This window comes from Lytechinus pictus, chromosome 8 (genome assembly GCF_037042905.1).
Source record: "Lytechinus pictus isolate F3 Inbred chromosome 8, Lp3.0, whole genome shotgun sequence".
Taxonomy (NCBI): Eukaryota; Metazoa; Echinodermata; class Echinoidea; order Temnopleuroida; family Toxopneustidae; genus Lytechinus; species Lytechinus pictus.
The window spans coordinates 11,092,038-11,119,284 of record NC_087252.1 but is presented as its reverse complement, the minus strand read 5'-3'; the positions used below and the strand labels follow the sequence as shown (position 1 = coordinate 11,119,284).

At 36.2% G+C, this 27,247-nt stretch overlaps 1 protein-coding gene across 2 annotated transcripts; it reads left to right on the top strand.

Moving 5' to 3' along the window:
- The first annotated feature begins 655 nt into the window (after positions 1 to 655).
- On the top strand, positions 656 to 21,652 carry LOC129266327 (zinc finger protein 227-like). Of its 2 annotated transcripts, none has more exons than XM_064103568.1 (4): positions 656 to 695; positions 1,756 to 3,109; positions 12,067 to 12,186; positions 15,201 to 21,652. In XM_064103568.1, exons 2-4 carry the CDS (start codon positions 1,813 to 1,815, stop codon positions 17,243 to 17,245), a joined length of 3,462 nt encoding a protein of 1,153 aa, XP_063959638.1. In that variant the 5' UTR covers positions 656 to 695; positions 1,756 to 1,812; the 3' UTR covers positions 17,246 to 21,652. The 2 variants fall into 2 exon arrangements, with proteins under 2 accessions (XP_063959638.1, XP_054760146.2); XM_054904171.2 differs by having other exon boundaries at positions 663 to 788.
- The last annotated feature ends 5,595 nt before the right edge of the window (positions 21,653 to 27,247 follow it).

Here is a 27,247-nt window from a genome sequence, read left to right as displayed (position 1 = left end):
CCCGTTATGCCTCCTGGCATGTAGGGCAGCAACATGTACAAAAGCTCTCCACTCCCGTCTGTCTTGGGTCAGTCTCTGCAGTGATCACAGGTCTGTCGGAGGTTAGACATTTCGTTAGACAGGTTAGACATTATATTTCATATAACAAACTACAAAAGAAATAGTGAGTGAGTGACGTCATCGATCCCCATATATATTTGCATACCATGTACCGAGCAAGATTTCATAAATTGTTTACTTTACATCCAATATTGATGAAATTTTCATTGTTATGCTTGTTGGATTTTTTTCTTTTTATTCAAATCAACTTTTGTTGGGGTGGACTTGTCCTTTAATGAAGCAAATATGGATTGTAGATGTTCTAGTAACTTTATTCGAATAAAAGCAGAGGGGGGGGGGCACAATAAAAGCAGATTAATACCTCGGTCACATTTGCTCTACGTTGGCCGTAAGGCGAGTCGAAAACAGTCGTTTTATTCAAACCACCTATATGTAACTGGTACAAAAAATGTTAAAACGGCTGTTTTCGACTCGCCGTACGTCCAACGTAGAGCAAATGTGACCGAGGTATAATTCCATTCCAAAATAACTGGAGCCATAAAATGCAAAGAGGATCAGAGTTTCGATATTGCTGATTCGAGTTGAAGCCCTCTACGATCGTTATTCAATAACAAACCCAGCAAACAAAGACGTGCGTGAGTGATTCGATTTTACTTTAAGTTTAGTTTTAATGCTAGATGTCTTTATTCTGATTTATTGTGGCATGAATGTGAATCGAGGAAAGTTAGGTAAGTTCAAATTAGATCAACGTCTTTTTGTGGTACATAAGAAGCTCTCTTTGACTCTTCGAATGGATCAAGATCATATAATTATTTAATGTACGTCCCACGTACTGGTTTTTATGTTGGATCTGGTCTCTGGATGTATATGATGCAGGGCCCTCCTGGCCCTGGGCATTAAACGCATCGGGTACTTGACCTGGGTGTTGTAAGATGAGATGGGTGGTGTGGGTGTGGGTAGCCAGGCGGCTTCTAGAGAGTAAAATCATTTACTAACGTAAGGTTACTCTCATACGAAGCCAGGCAGTCCTCCCCATTCATCTGCGTGTAGGCCTACCGCAAAAAACCCTGAAACTTTCGCCCCCGAGATTTCTACTTTCCTTCTAAAAGATCTAGCTCTAAATCATGTAAATGGGATAAAACTTAATTTCCGACATTTCTACGCTCTCGTTGTAATTTTTAAAACAAGAATTCATCAAAAAAATGAAAAAATATTGTGAAAAGACGGAAGAGACTTGCCCGATGTTTACGCCGCCATCTTGTTTCTTATTGTACTTCCCCAACGTTACGGACGCGAGTAGGGCAGTCAGCTGATTTGTGCCAATTAGCCTTTCCTGGAAATGGTGGAGGCATTTGGCAAGCACTATTAAATGTAGTATGCATTTATATGTCACAGAAGTGATACAGCACAACGCTTGCAAAGCAACAGCTTTGTGTATGGTTATGTTTTGGGATGATATTGATCAGTTTCCACATTCTTGTAAAACATTAATTTATCATTTTGCTCAGGCATTAGATCAGTTTCTTGCAGTTGTTACCTAAAGTTAAAACTGTAAATGCCCTCGGTCATTCCTTGGGCATGTCACAGGTTCCAAATGTAGCTACTGTGTGCAATTTATGACGCTTTTGATGATGCTATATAAAAGGGAGATCACTCCTTTATGAGAGATATTTTACTTGTCTCTTTTCTATGTAGGGCGACCTATCCAGATCCAGAGTTAAAGCGTATTCAAAAGAGGGGACGGAATATGAGATGGAGCCATCAGTTGAACCTACCACGACAATGAGAAGGGCAGCATCACCATGCAACGTTCCAGTGGATGAAACAAAATCTTCAAGGAAGATGAAACCGTATGGTTGCATGATGTGCAAGAGAGCTTTTAGTAAAGCTTTGAACTTACAGAAGCACATGATGGAGACTCATGGCGTAACAGAAGAGAGCGATGATGACGATGATGATGAGGTGGTAGACGAGGACAAGGGTGACGCCAGCCATGCCCAGAATCAAGATGGGGATAGAATCAACGTCCTTGCGGATGCAGCTGCCAGTGTACTTGGTGAGTCCTGTCGTATCGCTGGGGAGGACAGGGATACTGATGATCCCCATTCATGTTTCAATCCAAGAGATGGCACTCAGGGGAATCCCTGGGTGGATACTCATAAAACAGCACCAAACTCTGGTAGAGGGGGAACTAGTTCCACTGGGCAGGTCCAAACTGCATTGCTCATGAACCCCGGTGATATCATAGCGCAGGCTGCAGTAGGTGCCAAAATCATTGTTGATGCAAAGAAAGTACATGGATTGGAAATAAAGCATTCAGGCAGGGAAGAACTGTCCTCTGCAGAAGATGTTGCTTCTTCCTGCGATCATAATCATGTTGAAGTGGCAAGGGATGATGAATCGGTATTTTTTCGCGAAAATGCTGCAGGTGTTGTTCGTACTGATGGGAAAGAGCAGTGCAATGAGACAATATCACAAGTGCCTCCAGTGTTGTTGCACATAGACACACCATCTTCAAAGATAGCAACTCCAGAACCAAGAAAATCACCACCTGCCAAGACTGCTGGTGCTTCCAAAGCAACTGGTACCTGTCAGGAAGATTGTATCTGTATCGATGGAGACGGGCCAAATGAAAAATTGAAGAAGGAGCAAATAACAAAAGCAAAATCATCTACAAATAGATGTAGGAAGACATCTCATACCAAATGTTCCTTCATGAATAAAGTATCATCTGCAGCAGAGCCAAGACCCAGGAGTGGGGAACTTGAAGGAAACTCACAAGATGCTGGTCATGCCAACCTACAGAACATCCAGGGTGTTCAAAGACCCAGTCTCCGAAGGTCTAGGAGGTGCTCAAAGAAAAGGGTAGACAGTGATTTCATCAGAGATGGAGAGGGAAAGACGGAGAAGATGATCAGATCAAAGAGGATGGACCAGAGGAAGGTGGAGAAGAAGAGGAAACGGGTAGAGCGGAAGGGAGAGAAGAAGGAGGAAAGGAAGCAGGAAATAACCGAGGAAGATCTGCCCCAAAGTCCTCAAGAATGTACAGGTGATAATTGATTTGCTAGTATTGGTACCTTTTGAGGCTCATGTTGATTTGTGGAAGGAATTTTACAAGCAAATGTGGAAATGTTAAAAAAATCTTGTATTGGCTTTATTTCAAATATATATCAAGATTTTGGATTTCAACTCATAGTAAAATAAACAAATGCACATGGAACTATAATCACCCCCAAAATAAACCCAAGTGGCTCCCAATAGAGAAAACTGATCCATACAAAAAGTACTGAATCAAACTTTTATTTAGAATTCATTCTCTATTTGACAACATACATATATTGTTTGTTTTGTAAAAAAATATGTTAGGATAAATTGAAGGTCACCATGTTACATCAAATTAAAAGAAAATATCCAATCATAGGTTTCATGCAGGAAGGGTTCAAAAATGCTAAATTTTTTATGTTGGACAAACTGTAAGGTGATTGACCAGAGTTTTCTATCTACAAAATATGATCAAGGTTGCTTTATTACCAAGTTTATTTATTTATTTTAGATTATTTGAAAGTTATGTTTGGGTAGTTGTTTTGATTTCATATACCGGTAGCTATAAAAAATTAGTTGGTTGATTTTTTCCCATTTTCTTTTTTTAAAGTTTATGAATGCAACTGACCAAATTTCCACACTACCCATACCATAATGTACAAAATTGGAAAATCAAATTTTCTATGAAAAAACCTTAAAACAGATGCTAATTAGGCATAAACTCAAAGTCCTTAATTAAATGAAGCCCCCCCCCCATATTTTGTTAATTCACAGTCTCCTTGTGAGATTCTGATTTAATGTACTTTATAAACAGCATCACATTTTGGGGGGGGGGTGCATTTTATTATTGTAAATTTTTTATTCATATTTTGTTTTTCAATTTTTTTTTTGGTCTTTTCAATGGAGATTGTCAGTGATTTTGTTCTGGTCATGAACACAAGAAAATTAATGTGGTGGTATTCTCGTAGCCATGGTTTAGTTTAACCTGGGTTAACTTAGACCATACGTTTATGGAGTGCCAGTGGTCATCTAATTTACCTATTAAAAATCATTCATATCCTCTTGCAAAAAAAGTTGTCAAAAAATTAATTGAGCCATGAAATGGGAAGATTATAAAAACACAAAATGTAATGAATTTTAATGAACTACAGTGTACCATATTTGATATATTATAATTGCCACAAATGTGGAAGAAATATTGTAGAGCCCAGCATTTCATAGAAGTGTGGTTTAAAATTCTAGGTTAGACCAGTGTTAAACCTGGGTTTAAAGGGGAATCCAGCCTTGGTCATAAACTGCTACGTGGAAAGGAGAAAAATAAATAAAACAGAATGGTTAAAGTTTGAAGGAAATCGGACAAGCAATAAGAAAGTTATGACTGCTTTAATATTGAGATCCCTAAGACTATGTAGATTTCAAATCGGCAACAGGGTACTAAGTAAATCATGACAAGGGGCAAGGACAACTTCCCATAGGCCATGTACTTAATTCTATTACGTAACATTCGTATAAGTCTTCAGAGGATAGCATTTCCCAGGTGTTAGGCAGTGAAATTCACACAATGGGATTCAAAGCAATCAAAATTCCACACAGGACCAGTTCTCTATAAAAGGCCCTAAACAATGAATAGGAACCATCTTTTTCAAGTGTGACGGCAGTGACTACACATCTTTATCTTCATGGTGAGTATTGAGGAGACGTAAGCCTACGGTCTCCTTCAGCCCTGCTCTCCGTTGGGGAGCAGGCATGGAAAGCCGCCTGGAGTTGAGTAAAAGCGGCAGCTATCATGGCAGTCTCTGATATTTTAAGGCATGCAAGTCATGCTGACTTGGGCAGGAGGGCTCCTCCACCCATATTTTTGGTATGTGAGCCATACCTTTCTACATCAGGGGGCTGCCCTACACTGTTTCTTCATTAGGGCGCTGCCCTATCTTTTCTTCTAGAAATTTCGCTGATTCAGCACACCTTCACATCATTATAATGATTTACTCTCTAAACTCTTTGGTTTATCGAATTAAACCGTATGCTGATATGACATCGAACCATGTCATTGATTTGGATTGCGAGCCTTACCCTTATTACAGCCTTATTTTGACTTCAATTCATCCGAATAATAAAATTGCTTCCAACTTTTTCTTACTTGGCATTGCCAAATTTTCTACAATACTCGTTCTAATGTGTGGTTAGTATACCAACCAATAACAGCAACTGTGCTGGACCAATGGATTTAATTTAACCCTTCTTAAAATTGTTGTCGAGTAATTACTACAGTATATACGCCTATATTCCAATCGGATTGTGTACAGAAGAATTCAATACGACACCGGAGCACCGATAATACTGATGGTCATGGCCAACTGTGTACTGGATTTACTTGTATTAGTTAATACTGCTCTGACAGTCGATTTTGTTTTCACCATCCCAAAGATGGAGAGTTTCTTACTCTATAGATGCTACCATTCCTTTGCCATAGATTGGCATGAATCTTTCGCCATATCATAATAATGGGTGACATTCCCGGACATTATGAACATGTGTATCTATGTATAAAAATTGTTATGCCTACATTTTGAATTATCCCTCATAGGAATCTTTTACAAGAACCATTTTCGTTTAAACATGTTTAAAAAGCATCGATTTGGAGTATAAACTGACATCGCTATAACATGGACTGGCACAGGCCTCTCTTTATAACCTAGAGTACATTGTACACAAAAGGCATTTTGCACAACGCAGGGAATCTTCTTCACTGCTTATAAAACGATGATCGATATGCTCTTGTGTTAAACAGTTGTACCAAGAGCTTCACAACAGCGATATTATCGCTAGATATCTCACAACTCGCGTGGATAATGCATAGACTTACTACTGTGCCATTTTACATATTCGCATAACCCGATTGGTTAGTGGCAAATTCATAGTCATTTGAATTGCTTTTAAGCTGGGAAAAGCCAAGTTTTGTCACGAAATTCAACTATCATCCATTTGTTGCTTGTAATATGAAGCTTTACATTCCTCAAAGGAAAAAAGCATGATAAAAAATGCTTCATTAAATGATTATGGATCTGGAAGGAACTTCATGTTGAAATAAATTTTAATTGCCAAGATGCAAATCTCATTGTCTGAGGTTTACCAGACAACAATATATAATACTAGGAGTGGGCTATAAATGGGTGATTTTTGGTTTTACTATGGGAACAGTTTTTTTGTGTTCCTTTTACCTTATCTCAACATGAAATGACAATATTTTTTGTCTCGGGTCCGAGAAAAAAGTGTGCCGGGCCAAAATCCAAAATGGCCGCCAAAACCCCCCAAAATCACAGTTTTGGCCACAATTTTTTTATTTGGTGGTCATTTTCTCTGGTTTTGGTGTCTATTCATATGTTTGGGGGGGCAGGCAATTTGTTTTTCCTATAATTAGTACTTTTAAACCATTATTTGTAGAGTTAAAAGGTAATTATACCTAAATTTTCCCAATTTTGTAGCCTTTTTTCAGCCAAAATGTAGGTTTTATCATCCTGGGGTTCTGGGATATTAGATGGTACGAGGTCAACAATAGCAAGCAGCTTAATGTAGCTATATTGCTTTTATTCCTCCACTTTGGGTTTTACGGATATTTGTGAAATATATCTTATCAAATAAAAGGAAATGTCATTTATCCATAGGGGCTATACGGTGTACAATGCACTGTACATACTACACTGCATATATCCATGCATTGACCACCATGGCATATGACAAAGCCTGTATATAAACTATAGTGTCATAGAAATGAGCTTCAAAGGTTTAGAATTAGATTGTGAATTTGATTCCTTGTCAGCTGATGTACATGGTGAAACTAGCAACGTAAATTACACTTACATGTAAATATCACATACATGTACATGTATATATACGTACATCACATTTTTAGCCATATCTTCTTCATTTGGAGGCTTCTTTTAAACCTGGTTCTGGTGTCTAACTGGCCTATGTTTATGGGGTCAGGTAACTGCTAGTATGGTAACGCTGATCAACAGCCAATCAGAATAAAGGATTGCATGCAAGTTACCATTAAGTTAAGTTAACATAATGGTAAATTTTTGTGCAAAGGGGCCCAGAATAGCTACAGTGTAAATTACCTCTCTCCGCCCCCTGAATTAGCATATTTGACAAAACATGTCCTCAATTTCTGAGACAAAACATATCTTCAATTTCTGAGGCATCTAATTCTAAACCTGAGAGCTCATTTCTATGACACTATAGTATAGTTTATACAAGCCTTGTTATCTGTCATGGTGGCCAATGCATTTATGCAGTGCAGTATGTATGTGCAGTACATTGTACATATGTATACTGTATAGCCCCAATGGATAATTGACATTTTTTTATTTAATAACATATATTTCACAAATATCCGTAAAACCCAAAGTGGAGGAATAAAAGCAATATAGCTATATGAAGCTGCTTGCTATTGTTGACCCCGTACCATCTAATATCCCGGAACCCCAGGATGATAAAACCTACTTTTTGGCTGAAAAAAGGCTACAAAAATGGGAAAATTTAGGTATAATTACCTTTTAACTCTACAAATAATGGTTTAAAAGTACTAAATATAAGAAAAACAAATTGCCTGCCCCCCAAAACATATGAATAGACACCAAAACCAGAGAAAATGACCACCAAATAAAAAAATTGTGGCCAAAACTGTGATTTTGGGGGGTTTTGGCGGCCATTTTGGATTTTGGCCCGGCACACTTTTTTCTCGGACCCGAGACAAAAAATATTGTCATTTCATGTTGAGATACATTACAAGGAATAAAAAAAACTGTTGTCATATTGAAATTACAAAAAAAGTATTTTTGAACCATGTATAGCCCACTCCTAATAATACACGCAAAATTGTTCCAACTAGTAGTTCATCCGTGCAAGGCGCCTAAATGAATAGCTCATTACTATATTCTTATATAAAAGAGGTAGCTAGTACATTTTCACCAGACTTTGTAAATAGGCTACATGCCCAAGCCTGAACATTCTTTTGCCGATAGACCTTCCCATTCATTCATGTTGTCCTTGACAACCTACATTGAAGATTTGTCAGACCATGGACCTATATACATGTACATGTATTCTTGTTATCTATTCATTGAACAAAGAAGATTTTAATTAAAAAGATTGAACAAGGAAGATTTAAACAGATCGGATTTCTAACTTGACAAAGCACCTAATTATCCTTTCCAACGCAAGCCGTTGATACTAAGAGTATTCCAAATTCCCGAAGTGTACAACAAGTTGGATTAAGTAACCTTTAAACCTTTCAAAAGTTTAGAATGTATGCAGACATGCATTCCGACAATTTTGGTATTGGTAAAAACACTGGACAGAGATCCATTCTTTAATCAAAGTTGAAATTTCTTCCACCCTGTACTCATCTTGTACAAGACTATCAACCATGAACCATCAACGTTGTGCCATGCAAAATTATACAGTATGCTACCAAGAAGACTTAACTATATTTAAAGTAACTTTATATAATACATGGATTCCCAAGAGAACTTTTCATGAATGTTAACAATCAGTCATCTGATATAAAATATTGTATAAGCCATTATGATCCCTAGAGGATGCTGCTTTGATTTGTACATTTGTATCACTGAAATTGAGTTTTTTCATTACTAACTCCTCGATCATGAGGGAAATACACACACAAAAAAAAATGAAATTGTGTTGATAAATAGTTTGAAAAAAAAAAAAAAAATGAATAACAATAAAACTGGGATTTCTGGAAGCGAGCTCTCGAGGTCTGTTTTACAGGGGAAAGTTAAAAACATCTAGGACCTAACCTGGTTGGTTCTTTTACTATTTACATCATTCAATCAGACGACTATGTTATGTCATGTATAAAAAATTGGAGATCGAAGTGTCATCATTTTGGACTTGTATCTCAAATTAATTTCTGACAATTATCAACATTAAGATTCATTACTTATTGTGGCAGTCAATTATGCTTATACTCAAACCGGATACTCCACAACCTATGATTGATCTCAATCACTGCTAATATCGTTAGCATGTTTATAGGTGTCGCGATCATGTTTTGTAAGGTATCTGACCTGCTAACTACCAACATAAATGTTTAGGAATCAATTTCTTGCACGGCACCTATGCCCTAGAACAATAATTTTTTAAAACACGTTTGTTTTTCACAAACAAATGAATACCAATATCATTAACTATTCAAATTGATACGTATGTTTGATTAGAAGAATAAACTCCAATTTTGCAAGCTGTGCTGTAAACTACACCCTCGACCACCACTATGCTGATAATCAAGTATTATTGAATCATGGACCTACCCATTGAATTAAGGCAATTTACTGCCTACAAATCCTTGTTGAACTCCTTGTCTCAATTACAGTATTTGACAGCAATATAACTCTTTATCAATTGTAATGATAAAATTCATTAGTCGAACAAAATTTGAAAACATGAAATTTCATTTAATCTAAACCATGGTTATCAAGTTTATAAATCTTTCAGGAAGCTTTTCTTTTCAAGTTTTCTTACATCTAAATTCATTACAGCCTTTTATGGACTTCCAATTCGGGAGAATATCCTTTTACTTGGCACACCAAATTACAAGGAAGTTTGATTCAATTTCATTGTACCAAATTGTTGAATGTTAATCTTTTCGGGGCAATCATAAATTATATCTTCTTATTTTGACGTCAATAATTCTGCTCTTCTCTGCTGACAGCAATTACGTCCAGCGTGCTCAAACGCTGAATGAACCATCCAAATTTCACTTTCAAGAGTTGTCATGAAAGTTATTTTGTACGATGAGAAAATTATTTGAACATCACTACTTTGTTCTCTTCAATTATGAATTCTTCTTTGTTGATTGCTTTTTCTAAACTACTCTTCTCAGGTTAAAGGTGCACAAACATGACAAAGATTACTGTCTAGTATTCACCCATTGGAACCCCCTAAAAATATTTAGTAACCTTGTCTCAGATCAAAAACTGAATTAGTTTTTACATTTTATACCATCTGACCATGATGCCTCAGTAATTGTTCCGCGTTTCATCAATAATTAACTACCTCCTTCACCACTAAACTTTTGATTTGATCATAGAGAAATATCTTGACTTTTGATATCTGAAGCAAGATATTATTTTCATCCTTATATAGTACGATGAATCTTCCAACATTAGTTATTCTTATCTTAAACGTCGATTATTATATATGGCTCTTCCAGTGAGGCCATTTTCGCCTCTACTGCTGATGTAGAAAACCTTAAAATGATATAAAAATTATTTGAAAATATTTCACATTTATATCAATGGATTATATAGAAGTATGATATGTACTTGATTGATCGGAGATAATTTGCAAGATGAATCGATGAGGAATATTTCACTGATTAATTTCCTCGCCTTCATTGAGAAACAATTTATTAATAATTATATAAATATAATCATTGGCTGATTCAGTGTTCCTTAATTACATTTTCATAATGTCAATTCATTCTGAAGTGTTATAAATATTTCTAGTTTGGCAAGTGGCAACATCGTATGACCACGTTGAGGTAATATGATCTTTATGAGATCATTAGGGGAGATAACTTTCAAATTGTTTGAAATTGACTTCTGATATGTGGCTTTGAACATGCTATCCTCTGAAGACTTATACGAATGTTACGTAATAGAATTCGTAAATTATACAAATAGTATGAAGTATAATTAGAATTCTATTAGTAATAATGAAGTATAAGTTGAGGAGGATCCCACCCTGCATGACTGCATCAAAACAATTTTATTCCCTCCCGATTATACAGAAGTCAATTTTGAAATGCAGAACTTATTTTGTTGGAATATAGCGCCATCTATCTAGAAATAATCTATTCCGAGGCACATTGTTAGTATTATTATCCCCGACTTAAGCACGAGCTGCCTCTTAGCGCTCAGTGCAATCAAGGAGTTGATCCTGTCGGTACCCATTCTCCTCACCTGGGTTGAGTGCAGCACATGGTGGGTATATTTATTGCAGAAGGAAAACATATCATGCCTGGAATTTGAACCCATGTCCGTCTGATTGAAAGACGAGAGTCGTAACCACTAGACCACGGCGCCCCATTCAAACACATACAACAAATTTGTACAAACCAAATGATTATTTGGTGTGTACATCTTGAAAAATTACTTAAGTGGATTGGAAAGCAATCCTGTTTTTAGTTCTTTACAAGATCTTTGTGTTTTTGTATGATCTTAGCCGTCTTTGAAAAGATGGTTCCTATTCATTGGTTAGGGCCTTTTATAGAGAACTGGTCCTGTGTGGAATTTTGATTGCTTTGAATCCCATTGTGTGAATTTCACTGCCTAACACCTGGGAAATGCTATCCTCCTCGACTTATACTTCATTATTACTAATAGAATTCTAATTATACTTCATACTATTTGTATAATTTACGAATTATCATAGATTTGTGGTTTTCTCCTATAAGTACCATTCCCCTGGGCCAGCAATCTAAATAACACAGGGAGTATATTGTTTTATATCCTCATAAAAGAAAAATATAATTTGAAGTAATGACATTTTAGCCATTTTCTGTATTGGAGTACATGGAAGAGTAGTCCTTGCCTTACATCACTATGACATCACCTATGCTGCCAGTTTGAAGTCTCCATGGGTATAATGATTACCAATAATTACAACTTTTAAAAATTCATAACTTTTTTATTGCTTGTCCGATATTGTTCAAACTTTCACCTGTCAACTTGTCTGATTTTTCTTTTCCCTCGAAAAAACAAGTTTTTATTTGGATTGGATTCCCCTTTAATTGTCATAATACTACCAAATTTAAGTAGAAGTAAAATACATTTATTAATTTGGGTTAAAAACAATCAGCCCTGCTCACACCCACCCACCCCCCCCCCCCCTCACCCCTAAATCTTATCTCCATTTCTCTCAATATTATATGTATAGCCAAAGGAACTAACAGGAAAAGGAAGACTTTAGAGGAGAAATTAGCTGAGCTTCACAGAGCCCATGAGGAGACGATGAAACTCAATGCCTTTGTTCAAAATATCATCACCGATGGTTCAGGTAAGAGAAGAATTCTTGTTTTAAGAACAATCAAAAAAATAATTTTGAGCTTTTGTATCATTTTAAATATGTTACATTTAGGAAGAATAATAATAAGGTAAGAAAGTCCATTTCAATATTAGGCTACAGATGCTCTTACATTCAAGTTACTTGCATGACCTTTAATGGAGAATGAAATCTGAGCATGTTAGTGTAGATCAATAAAGGTTTGAGCACAATTGGACAAGCAATAAGAAAGTTAATAGCTTTTGAATGCCAAGATCACTATTAATGCTGTGGAGATCCTACCTTTGGCAATGCGACCAATATCTGTGATGTCACAGATGTACAACTCTCCCCTTTGGACACTGAATATATACCCCAAAATATCTCTTTTTGTTCATTCTAATAAAGTGACAAACAATTCATCCTTGATTATGTTGTAATACCTCTATTTAATGTAATGTGATAACCTGATAGTAGGATTGGGCTATACTTGTACATGGGTCAAAAATACTTTTTTTGTCATTTCTATATGGCAACAGTTTTTTTATACCTTGTAATGTATCTCAAAATGAAATGACAATATTTTTTGTCTCGGGTCTGAGAAAAAAGTGTGCCGGGCCAAAATCCAAAATGGCCGCCAAACCCCCAAAATCACAGTTTTGGCCACAACTTCTCTATTTGGTGGCCTTTTTCTCTGGTTTTGGTGTCTATTCATATGTTTTTGGGGACAAGCAATTTGTTTTTCCTGAAATAAGTACTTTTAAACCTTTATTTGTAGAGTTAAGAGGTGATTTTACCCAAATTTACCAATTTTTAGAGCCATTTTGCAGCTTAAAAGTAGGTTTCATCGTCATGTGGTTCTTGGATATTAGACGATACTAGTTCAACAGTGGCAAGCAGCTTCATATAGCTATATTGCTTTTATTCCTCTACTTTGGGTTTTACGGATATTTGCGTATATCTTATTAAATAAAATATGCCATTTATCCATACTGTACAGTGTATGTACATATACTGCACTGCATATAGTTACATGTATGTCCATGCATTGACAACCATGACATATAGCAAGGTCTGTATAAACTATAGTGTCATAGAAATGAGCTCTTAGGTTTAGAATTAGATGCCTCTGACATTGAAGATATGTTTTGTCTCAGATATTGAAGACATGATGTTTTATCTAACATGCTAATTCAGGGGGCGGAGAGGGGTAAATATCAATAACAATGGATTATAGTCAACCCTACATAGCTTTTCTGGGCCCTGTTGCATAAAAGTTACCATTATGGTAACTTGCTTGGAATCCTTGATTCTGATTGTCTGTTGATCAGTGTTGCCATGGTATTTACCTGACCCCATAAACATACAACAACAACAAGGTAAAAAAACCTCCAAATGAAGAAGATATAGCAACAAATGCTATGTACGTATATACATGTATGATCATAGAGCTATAGCTCTATGATATGATATCGCCTACTGATGTTTATGTGCAATTTATTTTACATCGGGTTAGGTCATGTACATCAGCTGACAAGCAGTCAAATTCACAATCAAATTTTTAACATCAGGAACTCATTTCTTTGACACTATAGTTTATATACTGTACCTGTAGGCTTTGTTATACATGTATGTCATGGTGGTCAGTGCATGGATATATGCAGTGTAGTATGTACAGTACATTGTACACCGTATAGCCCTTATGAATGAATGATATTTTCTTTCATTTGATAAGATATATTTTGCACATATCTGTTAACGCCAATTTAGAGGAACAAAAGCAATATAGCTTTATGAAGCAGCTTGCTACTGTTCAATTGGTATCGTCTATTGTCCAAGAATCACAAGATGATGAAACCTCCTTTTGGGCTTAAAAAGGGCTCTAAAAATGTTTAAATTTAAGTAAAATCTCCTACTTTACAAATAATGATTTAAAAGTACTAATTTTAGGAAAAACAAATTGCCCACCCCCAAAAACATATGAATAGACACCAAAACCAGAGAAAAAGGCCACCAAATAAAGAAATTGTGGCCTAAAATGTGATTTGGGGGGTTTTGGCGGCCATTTTGGATTTTGGCCCGGCACACTTTTTCTCGTACCCGAGACAAAAAATATTGTCATTTTATGTTGAGATAAGGTAAAAGGAACACACAAAAATTTTTGTCACAGTCAAACCAAAAATCACCCATTTATATAGCCCACTCCTACTAATAGAACTTTTAACCCTAATACTAATACAGCTGAAGTCTTTTGACCGAACATGATTCAAATGCAGTCCTTATGCATTTATGTTGAATTTCTTCTCCATTTACCTTCATCTTCTTGATAGTAATAATAATAATAGCACAATTTTATAGTGCATTACACCTTACTAAGGGGCAATTCCATAAAATGATCAACCTTTCTGTACGTCCGACCCCCATTTTTCCCCAAGTCTTAATTCACTCCATAAACTGACCAAGTCATGGTCCTTAGACAACATTACAGACTGTCAAAAGAACAAGAAATCAGAGACAGAAAATTTCATGAAGGTCCCACATATAGGGGGTCGGACGTACATGTTTTATGGAATTGCCCTAAGGTCTCAATGTGCATTAGGAATAAGAAAGAAGAAAAGATGAGGGAAAGCTGCTGGTAGTGCTGATGATTATCAGTTAAATGAATATGTTTTCAATGCACATTTAAATTGCCCAATTGCATCAACTTGCCTTAAACTGTGTGGAATACTATTCTAGAGTTCCAGCACTGTGTGCGCAAACCCCTGTTCACCATAAAACTCACAATGAGAGTCAGCATATTATAGTACAGTGGAGGGTATAACAAAAGTAAAATTACTTATCTAGGTTATCCCCTAAAAACAAGTACACATGCAGTACAAAGTTAAACATTTCACGGTAATAAGACAGTAAATATCACAAGTAAATAATTTACAATTAAACATAATCATGTCTTAAAAACAGGTACATTATATCAATCTTTACTATATATTCTTATCTCTTCTTTCCATTTCCATTCCCAATTCATTCAGATGCCAAGCTAGCATCGAACCAGAAATCCTCCACAAGCAGAAAGCGAAAATGTAACAAATCAAAGACCTATGACTGTCTGAGCTGCCAGAAAAAGTTCCACGTGTTCTCTGAATGCATAGACCACATGAAGAAGGCGCACCTGCCATCCAAGAAGCGGTGTCCAAATGAAAGTGAAGGAGAACCTACTTCGTTGGATGTCTCACCCACTCTTGAAGTAGAGGAAGATAGCGGCGTTGAGGAGGTATTGGTGCCTCACCAGGAGAACAGTGCTCCAAAAAGTGAAAGCAACACAAGAAAAGTGCCAAAGATCCTTCAGAAGAGAAAGAGCTCTGGTACAGTTGGAGAAGTCGCGTGCGATTACTGCAGTGAGGTCAGCAAGACTTTTGAGGGACACAGGTTACACATGAAGTCCCACTGCGGGCTTGTCGAGGAGAAATGCCACAAGTGCAAGGTGTACGAACCTCGACCCAGTGCGGCTCAGATTGAAGCGATTGAAAAGTCTGTTGAAAAGGGCAGAGAGCTTACAGAATCCAGTGGTTATGAGTTCAGGCATGGACGGCAGCTGGTCGAGCAGTTTCTACAGTGCATTGTGTGCGGCAGCTGCTTTGCTGTGTACAAACATCTTCGTAATCATATGAGTCAGCATAAAGCCTTCGTGTGTCAGGTCTGCAGTAGTGTGTTTCCGAGCACAGAGGCCTTGGGGAAGCACATCCCCCACCACAAGACGGGTCCCTTGACGTGCAAAACATGTGGCCAGACTTTCTTCTCATCTAAAACACTTCTGGCGCACATACGCAGCCATAGCAACAAGTTCAGATGCAATGATTGTGGTGCGACATTCAGGAATCGAGGCAATCTATTAAAACATCAAAAGCAAAGCCAGGCACATGGGCATGGGGGAGGAGTGAGGTTTATCACAAAATCAAAGTATGATGGAAAATCAAAAGTGATGTGCACATTCTGTGAAAACCTGTTTTGCTCAGAGACGACCCTGAGACGCCATATTGAAGCTTTTCACCCTGAAAAGGTTGATGATCGAGGGAAGTACATGTATGTATGCGAGATCTGCGGGGCTGTCAAACACAATCATAAAACCCTCCAAGCTCACATGATATGCCACAATAAACCCAAGCAAAAGTGTCATATGTGCGATAAAGTTTTCTTGCAACCAACCAATCTTAAGGGTCACATCCAGCGCGTACACGAGCAAAGAAGGGAATTCACCTGCCAGTACTGTGGCAAGTGTGTCTCCTCGAATATGAGTTTGCAGGATCACGAACGACTCCACACGGGCGAGAAACCGTATAAATGTGTAAAATGTGGTGAGAGTTTCCGTCTTCGGAGATCCTATCAATCCCATCTTCAAAGTAAGCACTTGAAGGACAGGTCCTTCAGGTGCGATCAGTGCGGGAAGGGTTTCTTCACCCATCACGCGCTCTACAAACACAAGAGGATTCATACTCCAAACGTGTGGAGTGTGTGTCCTGAATGTGGGAAGCAGTTCAAGCGGAAAGATCTCTTGCAGTACCACGTGGTGCAGTATCACCGAGGTCATTTGCGGTGCTCGAAATGTACGCGACGCTTTAATTCCGAAATCTCCCTAAGGTACCACATGAACAAGAAGCACAAGATTAACCTTTACCTCAACCACAATGCTGAGCAGGATGATAGTGAATCCCAGTCGCAGACATCACCCGCTGTCAAGGATATCCCTTCTCCAACTGTTAGATCAGAGAACTTGTCTACTGCCCAAGCAATTCCTTCTCAATCTGATACACCAGAAGACCCGTCTTACATCTCGCATAGTTCTGCCAAGAATATTATCTCTGCCACCTTGATCGATACCAACTCAAAAGATAGTTTTACAGATGTGTCTTTAGGCAGCAGTGTTGGTCTCCCATCCACATCTGTGACCCTTGAGACTTCTCATGCTTTACCAAGACCATATGCTACAGACCAAAGGCTGAGCGATCCTACAAACGTAGCCATCTCAACGATATTTTCACAACTCTTTGAAAGAAATATTGGCTCTGTTTCAGAATAGTGTTTCAATTCTAATGATATCAATAATAATATGCAACATTTATATAGCGCATACAAATGTTTTAAAGCTTTGCATACTATTTTCCTGGCTTTAGCACAGCTACCCTGATCGGGCACTCGAGCATTCAAGGAATTTCTTCCTACCTGGCACCCATTCACTACACCTGGGTGGAGAGTGGCAAATGTAGATAAACGCCTTGCCTAAGGGTGCGAGTGCAGCGTTGGGATTTGAACCCCGGACCTTATGTTTCAAAGTCTGGAGACTTATCCATTGAGTCACTACACCTCTATGAGGTATTCTAGAATGAACTCATCTCGATATTGAGACATGCTACATCTAGCCACAAAGCTTGTTGTCTGAAGAATGTACAGCCATTGAAGCAGCTTATATTGATTTGGATCGACGTCCCAGACAATCTACACGTACTACCATGACTCAACCCATCAGGGCCCTGTCTTACAAAGAGTTGTGATTGATCCAATCAATCACAACTATGGACGGCCTGCAACGTCAACATCTGAAATGCAAATTTGTTCAAAGTGTATTCTAGGATAATGATGTATATTCATACATTCATCCTTCTCTTGAAGATTCAGTGTGAATCTCTTTGTTTTCTAGGGAGATTGTGCAAACTTCATGTAGAGAAAAATTTTGGTATGGATGGATTTCCATACAGTTGAGATTGATTGGATCAATCATAACTATTTATAAGACAGGGCCCTGTCTTACAAAGAGTAACAATTGATCCAATCAATCGTAACTCTATGGAAATCCATCAGTGTCATAATTTTTTCTACAGGAAATTTGCAAAATATCCTTTGTAAACAAAGGAGAACACACCAAATTGTTAAGAAATCAGTGAATTCATGGTTTAATATCTAAATTTTTTTAAAACAAACATGCATTTTATATGTTGACTTTGCTGGCTTTCCATAGTTGCGATTTGATCCGATCAATCGCAACTCTTTGTAAGACGGGCTCCTGGTCTAATATCACATTGGTTCTTATTGCCATTTTTTAGATTATACTACACTTGGTCTAATACCCTCATAGTCTAATTCTAGTCGATCCCATCTAATCCCCAAATAGTGGAATTTCCACTTTGTCTACTACTGAATATTGAATTTATAAATATATGCTTTACATCTAATGATTATATCTAGACAAAGTGCTGTTAATCCATTTGATATTGGACAAACTGGGTATAGCCTGACTGGGAATGAAACAAAACAATATAATTAGACCAAATTAAGTAGATGTCGAAGAAGTGGTTGTAGATGAATGAGGATTTGACCATGTGGGATGAGACCAAATGGAAAGATAATGAAGTGGGTGTAGGCCAAGTAAGAAATTTACAATTGAAACTGCCAGAACTATTAAAGGTCAAGTCCACAACAGAAAAAAAATCTTGATATGAATAAATAGAGAAAAATCAAACTAGTATAATGCTGAAATTTTCATCAAAATCGGATGTAAAATAAGAAAGTTATGGCAATTTAAAGTTTCGCTTATTTTTCACAAAACAGTGATATGCACAACTCAGTGACATGCAAATGAGTCAGTCGATGATGTCCATCACTCACTATTTCTTTTGTTTTTTATTGTTGGAATTATATGATTTTCATTTTTTACAGATTTGACAGTAAACACCAACTTGACTGAACCATATAGTATTAAACAATGCTAATTCCACATGTTTAGGGAGGAATTAATTGTTGTTTTACTTGACAATCAGGAGAAAAGTAGAATATTTCATATAATAAAATACAAAAGAAATAGTGAGTGGATGACATCAGTCTCCTCATTTGTGTACCAACCAGGATGTGCATATAACCGTTTTGTGAAATTAAGCAAAACTTTAAAACGTCATAACTTTCTTATTTTACATCCGATTTTGATGAAATATTCAGTGTTCAAGATTTTTCTATTTTTATACAAATCAATTTTTTGTTGGGGTGGACTTGTCCTTTAAATAATTATGTTCCTTGTCATAGCAAATATTTCCATATTTTTCACATTCCACAGGGTTGGAAAATGCAAACGTCAACCTCATGAATTAACCATTTGCATAAACACCAACCACTTCATTTGGAAAGGCTCATGCAGACATGATAGAATGGCAGTGCCCAAGAAAATTTTATATGATTTTATGTAGAGTCTCAATGGAACAGGATGTGATTATAATTAAGATTTGCTCCTGAAGTACATGTAGGTAATATGTGACCAGGGGGTCTTTTCATAAAGCTGTTTGTAAGTTAAGAGCGACTTTAAGAATGACTGGTGATCCTTTTTGTGGTAAATGATATTTTCATTGGCGATGGTTTAGCGCGTTAGAAAGGTTTACCAGTCGTTCTTAAAGTCGCTCATAACCTACGAACAGCTTTATGAAACACCCACCAGCAGTAGCATACGCAGGATTTTTGAAAGGGGGGGGGGTTCAAACAACCTGAATGAAATGTTGACAATTAAAGGTCTTCACCACAAATTTTAGGTCTTTTTGTACCCAAAAATAATTTGACAAGCAAAAAAAAGGTCTTCAACATTTTTTTAGGGGGGGGGGGTCGGGTATCAATAAAATTAAAGGGGGGTTGAACACCTGTAACCACCCCCCCCCTCCCCCCTGCGTACGACACTGCCCACCAGGCATGGCAAAACCCACAAAAAAGTCGCACTGTGTTATTTACAGTTTGAGGACATCGAGAGTTGTTTTAACAGTGCCCTCAGGTAGAACATCAGTCTTTAGTATTTATGAGTGTGGGGAGGATCAGACGATGCAACACCTTCTGGTCTGCCCCCTCCTACCAGAGCCATGCACTGCTGAAGATCTGAAGTCCTTTAACCCCAAGCCAGATCTTGTACCCTCCACTGGACAGGTCTTGTGTAGTGACCCGACAAGAAGAAGAAGTATTTTTTTTGAAAGAGTAGGCCTAAATGTATTTCCTGCCCCATGATAAAATTGATGTACAAAACGAACCTAAAAAACGTTTTTACAGTTTTAATTAGAGCCATATTATGTCTTTTTGTTATTAGGTTGCAACGCGTACTTTTTCTTGAAAAGCAAACTATTCCTTTCTTGTAACTACAGTATTATCAACTACATAAGCTCTTGTGTTCATACTTCTTTGTAATGAACAGGATGTGCCTAATTAGTTTGCCAACTTTGGGGGCTACTTAATGACTCTTTTAGGGAAACTTTATTGATTTCTTATCCTCCTTTTGTCACCTTTACACAGTATTAGGGTAATTGTGCTTCAGTATGTTGACTTAAATCCCTCTTTCATCAAGATAACATTCTATGGTGGTGAACATTCTTGTCTTTGTATTGAGGGTTAGACTCATTGGCCCGTATTCTGAAGTCAGATTTAACTTAGACCATGGTCTAACTCTGCTTAAATTATGGGAAGCCAAAAGTGTCAAAATTTTTATTAAGTTGTATGTTTCTTATGGTTACTGTGCTCTTTCCTGATTCAACGATGGTGAAGAAAATCATCTATTTATACTTCCTAGATTTGAGAGTCAAATGAGCTGAAATATTGTTAGTGATTTTTGTAATAATTGGCTATCCATACATAAACCACAACTTTAAACCGAGTTTGAGTTAAACCCGACTTCAGAATATGGGCCATTGACTAGTAGTGAGCAATATCATTTTCAAGATGATAATCTCCTCTGTTAGTAGGGATATTCAACTGAAACTTTATAAAAATGTATTTGTACGATAGTGTAGTAGGTTTCACGGTACACCCTGTGTCTTTCTTGGGCAATTGTTGGTCCTAAAACGACCACCCGAACTCGACCTTTTCAACGAGATCTTGTCGTCTTTAGGAGAATTGGCAATGTTTCTAAAAGCAGGCCTTGTATACGCTGTCAAGGTGCCATATGTACGGTGCCTTGTAACAATCGGAAGGTTTCCACGATGAAGAAGAATAGTGTGGTAGGTTTCACTTTACACCATGTATTGCATTGTGCGACTTTTTGTGGATATTTTCATGTCATGGGTCCGTTGCAGAAAGAATTGCGTTTAAATGCAAGTCAAAAAATCAGTCGCAAGTCCCAAATGCGCACTGTTGATTGGTTGAAAAATAGAGTTGCTATTGCATGATTGCCACTCATTCTGGAACGGGCCCCAGGTCATATATTTTGTCTAGCATGGCTGCAAGAATTGTTGATCAACCAAATTAAAAAGAAAAGTGATGCCAATGCAGTGCTTAAATTTGTATTTTTTTAATAATGTGACAGAGTCCAAGGCGTTAGCATGGGGTGCTCTGCACAACATGGTGAATAACAGGAGAATTTTTCATAAACACTTGTCATCTACCTTTTTCTTAATTTTGATTGGCTGATAAGTACTGTTACTATGGTAACTAGGATAAAAGAGACTTTGTTGAATAAATCATCTGACAGAAATTTTTTGCGTTTTGCTTCTTTTATTTTTATTTATTTACTGGCTTAGGCTTGACATTTTAGCTGGAGGGTCAGATAAATATTTGGAGGAAGAAAGGGGAGAAAAGGGGTATATTGAGGGAGAGGAAGAGAGAGCAGACAAGAGGAAGGGAAACGGACGAGTTGGCTACAATATGTGGATAATTAAATGGAATAGGAGATGGGAGGGAGACAGAGAGGGGGGAATAGAGGAAAATAAGATGTTGAATTTTAGGGGCGGACACAAACGAGAAAAAGATGCAGAAAATTGCAAGTTGGCTAAAGAGAGTGATGACAACGGAAGAAGAGAATTAAGAGGGAGGAAGAGAGAGAGAAATAAAATAAGAGGTGAATTGAGGGAGAAAGAGGAGTGGAAAAGTTGGCTGCAAAGTGAGGATGAAGATGGACGAGGAGAGGAACGAAAGTTTAGATGGAGAGGGGGGGGGGGGTTGAAATATAAGGGAGGTGGAAAGTAGGCTACAAAGTAAATATATAAACTTGGAAGAAGAAGTAGAGGGATCGAGACAGAAGGAAACGGGGCGCAGATGAGGAGCTCTGATTGGACTGACCTACAAAAAATAGGATTGTTTCAAAGGAAAGGGATAATGCGTGAATCTAATAGTTGGGCTGAAAATGAACAGATTAAGTTAAAATGTGATGGAAATGGAGCATAGATTGCTATGGAAATGTGTTTGCATGTATTGTGAATGGGTGTTGGGGGTCGTCAACCGATGATCATCTGTCACGTTTGTATTTTATGTTACTGTATTTCGTCCTTCTATCTTATTCTACTTGATCTCTACCTCTTGTTTACTTCATCTCTTTTTTAAATGATCATTCTTGTATTCAATATCCCCTTCCCCCCTTTTTTGCACTCTTTTTCTTTCTTCTTAATACTTATATTATTTTTTTTTGCCCTTTTCTTTTCTTCTTTCTCTTCTGATTTTTTTCTTCCACTTCTCGCTTTTGCCTCAGGGGTTCTTTTTGTAAAACTTGTTATAATAAGATCTTTGCGATAACAGACAAAAGCTATACTGATGTCCTTCTATCTGATGCTATATTTGTTTTATGCTTCTGTTTCTGTAACAAGTTTTTTATGAAATGGGACCCTGTCCTAGTCTGTTGTGGACTTGTGGTTGTTGTTGTTTTGTTGTTTTTTATCAAGAGGATGGCACCAGCAGTAAGGGGTTAGGATAGGCCTATAGGAGGTCCATATATCGAGGATTGATAGGCTAGGTAAAATCAAATTTCCGACGAATAATAATCGCTTGCCATATCATAGGGCTTGTATTATTGTAGGAGATTTCAATATAAATCTTTTATCTCCTACTGGAAGTTGTCGTGATTCTATTCACATGACAAAATGTTATGGCTTACGTCAGTTGATAACAAGTCCAACAAGAATAACAAGTTCTAGTACATCTCTCATTGACCAATTTTATACAAATATATATGCCTATCCTATTCAAGCAGGGTTTATTGAAGTAGATATTTCTGACCATCTCCCAGTTTAATCCGTTTTAAGAACTTCAAGTGTGTGAAACCGATAAAAAATAGACGGTAACACGGAGAAACTTTCAGAATTGTTCAATAGATTCACTTTGTAATGATCTATATGTTACTACTGATTTTTTGAAAACCGTTTTAGAATGTATGGATCCTAATGATGTTTATAATATTTTTCAAAGACAGTTCTTATTTGTTTGTAATAAACATGCTCCTATTGAGTCAAAATGTGTTAAACGCAAAAAGAAAAACAAACCCTGGATAACACGATGTATTAAGCGTTCAATATCGACAAAACACGAACCTTTTTCTCAAGTTATAAAATCAAATCATAATAAAGATTGTTTAAATAAATATTTTTAAAATATACAGATATCAATTAACAACCGTCTTAGGGAAAGCAAAGCAAATGCATTATGAAGATACGTTTGAAGCAGCAACAAAAAATTGGAGTCATATCACTGAACTTTTGAATAAAAAAGTTCTCAAATCTGAATTAAAAAAGTTAACAAATTAGTTGTTAACCAAGAAAATGAACCTTACGAAATTATTTCATCTGTTAATATAGCAAATTCACTCAACTCTACTTTAGGGAAAAATCTCGCTGAGAAAATTGAAGAGTCAAATGCTTATTACCGAGAGTTCATCAAATTTGCTGTTTTCTTCCAAATTTCTTTACCAAATTTACATTCATAGAAAAGTGTACAATATCTTCCAACTCCCTATTACAAAATGAAAATTTTTCATTTTAACAATCTTCATCTTATATAATTGTTTGTTCAGAAATAATATTCTATTTAATATCTTATACTGAAAATATCTTAAACCAATATCTGAAGTAAAACGAAATATCATCATATGGTATTTTTCCATTTTTATATAATCAGGAGGGTCATTTAAATACCGATCCCATTTTTAACATATTAAAGGAACACATTTTGTTCTTCCAAGCAAAGTTTTATAGATATATTGACATCCTTTTCGGTCATGTACTTATGTGAAGCTATCAAAGGATTTTCTATATTTTTCTTCACAAGTTTCAACATTTACTCGATATCGACACTTTATTGTTTGTCTTATAGAAAAATAAGACAAATAATTTACTTTAAAACAATTTTTTTGTTCACATTCATCATGAGTAAGTAAATTTCCTTTATCATCAATCAAGTCATTACAAATCTAATCCCCTTTTCATACCACGATTGAAAATATACAGACTTATTCCCTATTTGAATAGCATTGTTTCTCCACAAAGGATAGGGTTAGCCAATTATTTTCCTCCGCTTGAATTAACAAAAAACTTAGCATGAAATACGTCTTTCCAAAATGCATTAACATCTTCATGAGATAATGACAGAAAATATTCATCCCCAAACTCTAATACAAATGCCCTAGTTAAAAATGACTTCATCAGATGAAAGACGTCATCACAATGATTTTAGGAAAACGTGATAAATGGACTTTTGATGAAATTTATAGAAAAGAATGAAATATCTTACAAACACCAATATGGTTTTAGAAAAGGATACAGTACGAAACTTTCACTGATAAATCTGATAAATCAAATTACAAGATAATTATACTGATGAAGGAAAGGTGACAGTAGGAATATTCATCGATTTTGCTAAAGCTTTTGAAAGCTTCTATTCTCATTAAGAAACTAGAACACTATATAGCATTGGTGGTGAGGCAAAACTGGTTTGATGATTATTTACGAAAAGGCACTGAAAGCAATTTGTTAATTATGACGGTGTTAATTTCGATTACAGGTCGATTTCATGTGGTATTCATCAAGGATCAGTTTTGGGTCCAACTTTGTTCTTTTCGTATAAACGATCTGGCAAACTCATCAAATTATTTAAATTTCCGTCTTTTTGCGGATGACTCATTTTGTTTTCATTCAATTGTAATGAACGACATTTATCAGAAATAAGTCTCAATCTAAACAATATACAGCATAGTGCAATGCAAGCAAATTACAATCAAGGTTACGGAAACTATATATATGTTTTTTTAAGAATAGACGAAAATGTTTTAATATCGGGACAATTGTCACTGAAAGGAACTTTATTAGAGTGTGTGGAATCAAAATTATTTCTTGGTTATGTATCAACAAAAACTTTACATGGAAGAAACAGGTTGACGCGCATGCAATGTGCTAAGCATACAAATTTGAATACCGTAGAGATTGAGGAATTATGTAACAAAGAGAAACTTAGGTATTGTATAAAACTCATTTATTTTACCACATAAAAACATATGGTCTGAAAGTTTGGGGTGGGACGTGCAAAACAACCCTGAACCCTATATTATTACTTCAAAAAAGAATATAGCTAGAATAATGACGTTCAACCATCATACTTATATCACTCTGCTCCTTTATTTTATGATCTAAATATTCTCGGTATTTTCAAACAATACCAATATTTGATAATAGTATTTATGCACGATTTAATTAATAATCGGTTGCCGCATAGTTTTATTGATTATTATTTATCCTTACAATACGAGAAATATAATAGAGAATAGCGAAATGTGAATCTTGACAAAAATAATACCCGGCAATTTGGGAAAACAATCAATTTCATTTTCTGGTCCTATTTTTATGGAATCATCTGCCAAGTAATATTAGAAACGCCCCCAGTCGCAGGATATTTAGAAAATCGTTAAAACTATAATTAATGCTAATGGAAGATTATAATCAATTTGTTCAGTTAGGTAATTACTGCCTGAAAACAAATAGTTCTGTATAAAGATTTTCGTGAATAATTAAAGGACAATTCCAACCCAACAAAAAATTGATTTGGACTAAAAAGAGAAAAAAAATCCAAGAAGCATAAAGACTGAAAATTTCATCAAAAGCGGATGTAAAATAAGTTTTGCTTAATTTCACAAAACAGTTTTATGCACATCCTGGTCGGTATGAAAATGAGGAGACTGATGACGTCATCCACTCTCTATTTTTTGTACTTTAGATATTCAAATTTTCTCCTTGATCATTGTCAAGTGAATCATTAACGATTAATTCATCCCTGAACATGTGAAATTAGCATTGTTTAATACAATATGGTTTAGTCAAGTTGGTCCTTATTGTCATGTAAAATATGGAATATTGTGTTGGAAAAATTTATAAAAAAAAAAAAGAAATAGTGAGTGAAGGACATCATCGACTGATCGGTGCATGTCAATCAGTGAATTGTGCACTCTTTTGTGAAAAATTGGCAAAACTTTAATAACTTTCTTATTTTACATCCGATTTTGCTGAAATTTCAGCGTTATGCTAGTTTGATTTTTTTCATTTATTCATATCAACATTTTTCTGAGGTTGACTTGACCTTTAAGATATTTTTTTTATAGTGTAAATATATGTTCACTTAAAATGATCGCAATTGTCTGCATCAGTATACTAACTATATAGAATAAGTACTGAGTTTGATGTACAATATTGAGATTTGGTTAAAATTATTGTTTAAACTATTGGGGCTAACCTCGATCTTGCTATTATGTTCCAATTATAAGTTATGTGATGTACTCAGTTCCATATGTAGGCCTAATGGTACCTGACAGTAATATTTGGTAATAAATTCAATTAATTCACTTCAATAATGCATTCCATTTCTAGAGCACTGAGAGTTAGTCATTTTAGATTGCCTTTTTAGTCCAGGATAGGCCCCATAGACAAGGGGTCGAACCTTGTTTTTTTAGATATACAATGTTTTTTGATGGTTTCTTGTCAATTCGAGGGTGCTGATTCCGAATCTGAATGATGCCACTCTTGTAACCTTGAGCATTTTCCGCAAATTGGCAAAATCCAATATGGCCGCCAAAATAAGCAAATTACCCATGAAAATCATAAATTTGCCAACACATTAGCTATAAAATGCATGTAGTTGTTGTGCAGAAGTGAAATACCAATTGGAAAAGCGATATTTGACAAAATATTTATTTTATTGATATTCAAAATGGCCGCCATAACCCCTGTATACTTTATTATGTAGAATATGAATGGGGAAAATATTTGTTCAAACAAGAGCACTATTATTGCATGTTATTGTGACCTGCATATGCGAGTGG